The 5588-nt window shown below is 46.1% G+C and overlaps 1 protein-coding gene across 7 annotated transcripts; it reads left to right on the top strand.

The window, feature by feature from the left end:
- Positions 1-708: 708 nt before the first annotated feature.
- LOC112277773 (uncharacterized) lies at positions 709-4682 on the top strand. 7 transcript variants are annotated; one of them, XM_090248081.1, is made up of 7 exons: positions 973-1220; positions 1630-1979; positions 2222-2310; positions 2713-2951; positions 3094-3383; positions 3638-4302; positions 4494-4682. In XM_090248081.1, exons 4-7 carry the CDS (start codon positions 2753-2755, stop codon positions 4507-4509), a joined length of 1170 nt encoding a protein of 389 aa, XP_090104207.1. In that variant the 5' UTR covers positions 973-1220; positions 1630-1979; positions 2222-2310; positions 2713-2752; the 3' UTR covers positions 4510-4682. The 7 variants fall into 7 exon arrangements, with proteins under 7 accessions (XP_024366250.1, XP_024366244.1, XP_090104208.1 ...); XM_024510482.2 differs by lacking the exons at positions 973-1220; positions 1630-1979 and adding an exon at positions 709-841; XM_024510476.3 differs by having other exon boundaries at positions 971-1979.
- Positions 4683-5588: the final 906 nt, after the last annotated feature.

The raw sequence follows: 5588 nt of genomic DNA, 5'->3' as shown, positions 1-5588 counted from the left end.
AGTTATTCGTGGGTTGGTAATAAAGCTCCACAAAAGCGCCCCCATAATCCTGTTTTCCCTCTCTCCTTTTTCCTTTTCTTTTCCTTTTCTATCTTTCCCCTTCCCTTCTTCGGGGGTAGGGGTGCCAAGTCAGCATGCCAACTGTTCACATGCAGGTTCGGTGGGTGCCTTGGTTCACACAACAACCCCCCCCTCAACGCAACTCAGTAAACAAATGTAACCCGTTTTTTACACCTCCAAAAAGAACCCAACAGAAACGCGACACGTGTCAGAAAGTGATTTGGCTACAGACACTTGGTTGTGAGATTTTATTACCACAGGGACAGGAAAAGACGAAGTGAAGCTGCTAGGACGAGAAAGCGAGAGGAGAGAGAAAGGGCGCCAGAGGAAGAGACAGATAGTGAGAGAGAGAGAGAGGCGGGAAGCGAGAGCGGTGACGCTGGAAATCATCGACGGCGGAAGCTTGTGGCGCCGGTCGAGCTACGGCGGAAGGAGTCTTAAGAGGTTTGAAATTTACGAAGAGGAGGAAGAAGGAGGAGGAATTCCATAGCTAATCAGTGTTTTGATGCAAGAGGTGGACAAGGAGAGGAGCAGGGGCTGCAGCAGCACACTCTACATACACTTTCTGCTGCTACGATCGGAGGGAGGATTGATCGCCCACTCGCGATCACTTCATGCAGCGGGGGTGGGGTCCGTTTCGGGGGGAGAGGGAGGGGGGCATCATCATGGAGCGGTACCGGAATTGGCAGAATATGCCGACGTCGATCTCGTCTCAAAGCAGTCCGCTACGCCTACTGTACCACCACATGATTCGTGTATTATTCCTTGAGTCTGGTGAAAGGTATGACGCCACGACCATTTCACCTGGGGGAGGGAGGAGATCGGGTGTGTGTGTGTTTTTTTTTATTTTTTTTTTTTTTTTTATTTTTTTACAGCGGCAGAGGCAGGGAGAGACTTTTCCGCGAATGGTGCGCACTGGAGATTGAGTGAGTGGGGGGGATTAATCAGTACAAAGCCCCCGGGCTTGGGTGCTCTACAATATTTTATCACTAGCTTGAGCGTTGGGAGGAGGTTTGATTGAAGCTTGGTAATAGTAAAGCCGTCTGTTCCGTCTCGGTGGTCGAGTTGGTTGACGACGTAGGCGTAGCTCATAGGCGCTTGATGAGGCGCTGGTGTTGAGCAGTGAACCTGTTTCCCTGGCTGCTGATGAAGTCTCACAGGTCGTCATTCGGATAGCTTACAACTTTCTTGGTATTCTACTGGTTTTGGGGCATACGAAGCACCGGCTTTTGAATTTGGTTCTCTATAAGGGATTTTTTGTCATTTACAAAGTTGATGTGCAGATGTTGGACATGAATCTGGGCACGAATTGGCAGTAGAACAATGTGTGAAACATTTCACGGCCCATGGATTTGCAGTTTTAGTTACTGAACGTTCTTGCGGTAGCAAGAGATGGATTGTTAGATTCACGGTTGCTGCGAGATGATTTGATTGTCATGTATATTATGTTGAGATTGTCTTAGTCTGAAAAAGGATAACTGCGATCTACATTCCTTGTACTTCGATTCTTACTTTAGCTGCTGACTAAAGGGACGATACTGATCTCGTGAATAGACCATGTTGCTGCAGGCTATGGTTTTAAACATTGTTGGCTTTTGAGTAGTCTATGCCGGTCACTGCCATGCATGCTTGGCTTAGATAGGTAGACTCAGTGCTTTCAGTGCACGGCCCATTTGTAACGATCATCTTGCGACCGGTGCATCGCTCTAGTGGATGTTCATGCGTTGTCGATCTATTGACAAGAAAGTTGGTCTATCTTGTGAAATTCTGCAAGGACCCAGTAGATGCACTGGCTTGTGTATCACACGTTAGTAAAATGCGCTGAATATTTAATGGATCGTCCTACACCACTAATAATCTGACTTCGAAGACCATGAACACATGTTTGGGCCAAGGTGCACGGCAATATGCTATTCCAGGTTACTCGTAAAACAGTATCCTTTAAGAATTTTTCAGATACGACGTTTAGTTAGTTAGTTAGTTTGTTTGTTCATTTTTCGTTTGTACGTGAGGATGGCGGAGCCACCGTAACGAGTTGACGTTTACCGTCTACTCAGTTAGAACTCAGCTTTTCTTCAAATTATTACGGGTAGCGCACTAACTGGTCTTCATGAAGGGCCGATGCGGTACACGGTCTCATGGGTGGTCTATGGTTGTGCAGGAGATCACAGCTTGTAGATGATTTTGTGGTCTTGTCCCTACTGGAAATTTCCGGCTTTCGTCTTCAAATACACGGAAGGAATTTAATAAGTGAGTACCTGCACGCTGATCATGCAACTTCCTATCACGTATGACTTAAGGGATTCTATGCCAAAGTTCCACAGTATCGTAGAACGTATGCTCCGAGACTTATGTTCAGCTCACCCATGGTCTTTTGCAAGGTTTTACGGATATTCGTATTGTTTCAAGAAGACTCCATCGCAATCAAGACATGCATATGCACATGATCTGATCAGCGATGTCTTACTGTTGACGATTTTGATTCTCTTCTAGGTCGTGACGGTTGCGCATCGTTGTTGTGAACAACGTTGTTATGCAGATGAGATTCTCCTGGCCGTGACGTTTCATACCAAGTTACAGATTTTCTGTAAAGAGTTTTAGTTAGGATTTTCCCTTGGAATTAAAGCTAAAAAATTCTTTCGGAATCTCCAGATCAACATAGAGGAGCGCAAGATCCTGGATAATACTTTGCATGGCAACTATGTGCGTCGGCAAAAATAGTCTAGAGATGCAGGGCTCGAACATGGAACTACCACCTGGATTCCGTTTTCATCCTACAGATGAAGAGCTTGTAAGCTACTATCTGACCAGGAAGATCAGGAACCCCGATTTCTCTGTAAGGGCCATTGGAGAAGTGGACCTGAATAAGTGCGAACCGTGGGACCTTCCTGGTATGCATTGTTTATTTAAATTAAATTCAACTTTTTAGGATGCTGCACCATGGATTTCATTAGGAGTACAGGATACTGCGGCAACACTAGATTAATTCCTTGAAAAACCTTTACAGTACTTGATTCTTGTTTGTTTTCTCAGTGAAAGCAACGTTTGGGGAGAAGGAGTGGTACTTTTTTAGCCTACGAGACCGAAAGTATCCAACGGGATTAAGAACCAACAGAGCCACTGAGAAGGGCTACTGGAAAGCAACAGGCAAGGACAAGGATGTTCTACGTTCTGGCGATCACTCGCTAGTGGGCATGAAGAAAACGTTGGTATTCTACCGTGGTCGCGCACCTAAGGGCGAGAAGACTAGTTGGATAATGCACGAGTATCGAGTGGAGAGTGACTCTAGTAATCAGACCAACCAGGAGCTGCCACGATCCAAGGTTATTCCCTCATGTCACGCTCAAACTGATAGATTTAGTATGGTCTTTAATCGAACCAGCCGTTGTCAGTTGGACTTGAATTCTCTTCATGCCTCTTATCTTTCGAACTCCGTGTTAATAACTAAATCTATGGGATGCCGGGGTTGGTAAATTTAGAACTATTCACGTACATGGAAAAATGATTTTCCTTCATTTGGCAGCAACACTGATTTTTGCTCTCAGTGGATTTTCTTAACCTTCGATCGCTGCTGCAGGATGAATGGGTGGTTTGCCGGGTATTTTACAAAAACGGCGGAGGGAGGCACAAGTATGTCTTGCACAGTGGTTTGGACTCTCTCCCAAACAACTCCGATTCTGCAATCCCTGGCCATCTTGAGAGCTCCCCAAATCCTTCAGTGAACGAGGATGGAGACTGTGATACAAGAGTCAAAGGAGCGGAAAGGGAGGTCACCTGGATGGGCGGGCCCAAATTGGGAGTCAGTATCACACCCACAAGATTAAAGTCCATTGCAGCTTCATCTCCTGATACAAACATCTCACTGTACAACCAAAACCCAAATTTTCTGGATTTTGGCATCTCTCCTCATGGCGCGATGTCAAATATGACGTCCTTGAAGTCATTCAACCGAAATGGAAACCGTATGCGATTGAAGGACGAACCATACTATGCATGTGAAGGAGAGGATGGAGCTCAAACCAACCAGGGTTTGGGTTTAGATTACTCGTGGTGTGGAGGCGTTATTTACCAAGATATGTCCCTCGAGGGTCCGATTGCCCCATTTCTGTCCTTGACTGCTGAAATTGATTGCATTACAGAGAGTTTCAGTGAGGAGCAGCAAGCCCGGCCCCCCAGCCGTATCCGAAGCTTATCCGGCGTCCCTGAGATCCACGGACCCATGGACACTCTTCAGGAAATCATGTGGGCTTACTGAACTGAATCAACCAAGCTGTGCTCCTGTAATTATATCAACCTCGATTAGGCTTAGATCATGTATTGAATTTAAGCACTTTGCCACCTCAAGAAAATTAGTCTAGTCAGAGGTATGCACATGTAATATACTGTGTCATATATCTCACCCTTAACCCCCTTACGGTGCGGTGCATCTGCAGAACTTCGACCTGCTGAACCCGAATTCTTAGGGTTACATGTAATCGAGTGGGGCAGGTAGTGATCAATACCAATCACGGTGCCGCTTAGAAGGCTAAAATGTACAGTGCGCATTTACGTAGCCTAGCCGGGGACGAACTACAAAATTTTTAAAATGTATCGTGACGTTATAAATTTTTTACTTACTAGTATCCTGATGGCTCTACCCCCTCACACAATCTCTACTTCTCTTCAATCTGAGGCTTGAACTGTCGATGTGTTCTTTTGCCAAACCGCGAAACCAATTCAAGACTAGAGTAGCTGTAACATCATATTCTCTTAAATGTAGAATCATCCAAGTCGTGAGAACCTTCCTAGTTATGCGGATGTGATGAAGTCTGACGAGGAATCTGACCAGGTTGTCGATACTATTCGGTGATGCATTGAAAACATTCCTCCAGGACTCAGCCCCCCAAATTTTTTCTTTTCCAAGTCCGCCACTGTAGCTCGATGAGCACCCATGTGAACATTCCATTCCGACGTGGTCAAAGCACTTTCTGTACGTGTCAGGTGCGGTTCATGCGCAGACCCACCCAGAAAAGATATCTCGCCATCGACGAATCCAAATCTCCAGCAGGACTTCCCTCCGATACCTTTCAACCATGGAGACAATAACCATGAGGATTATCCATAAAGATTCACGATCGAAATTCCAGCCGCATAAAGAAAGGAACCCTGTCGTCTCATTGCCTTCGGACGTGGGGGGTGAAGCGTGTGAGCCGCGGTCAGAGGTCCACGACAAGCGGTTCTTCACAGATGAGTGAACCGCCGATGGCACTTGCCCAATCGGCAGAACATTCTCAGAAATTGGGTTCTGTAGATTTTCTTTGTAACGTGCGGCGCAGGAAATTGTTTCAGTTTGTGGAGTATCTGACGACATGGTCTTGCTATTTCGGTTGTCTTCGAATTTCGTGAGGAGGAATGCTTGTGCCGCTGCATCATGGGAAAGACGTAGAGTGAAAGAATTGTGAATTGTGTGTACTCTTCTGTATGAGGTGGTAGACTGTGACGACGGTTGCGAGATGGGTGTCGTCGCAACGAGAAGATAGTTTGCGAAC

This window comes from Physcomitrium patens, chromosome 26 (genome assembly GCF_059467195.1).
Source record: "Physcomitrium patens ecotype Gransden chromosome 26, ASM5946719v1, whole genome shotgun sequence".
Classification (NCBI taxonomy): domain Eukaryota; kingdom Viridiplantae; phylum Streptophyta; class Bryopsida; order Funariales; family Funariaceae; genus Physcomitrium; species Physcomitrium patens.
The sequence above is the reverse complement of the archived record's forward strand: the minus strand, read 5'-3'. Positions and strand labels throughout refer to the sequence as shown.

Bases quoted from the DNA above. Each gene is read 5' to 3' on its own strand.
- LOC112277773 (XM_024510482.2), top strand. From the start codon at position 2,753: ATGGCAACTATGTGCGTCGGCAAAAATAGTCTAGAGATGCAGGGCTCG. The intron at 2,952-3,093 runs GTATGCATTGTT...TTGTTTTCTCAG, and splicing joins CGAACCGTGGGACCTTCCTG to TGAAAGCAACGTTTGGGGAG. The intron at 3,384-3,637 runs GTTATTCCCTCA...TCGCTGCTGCAG, and splicing joins AGGAGCTGCCACGATCCAAG to GATGAATGGGTGGTTTGCCG.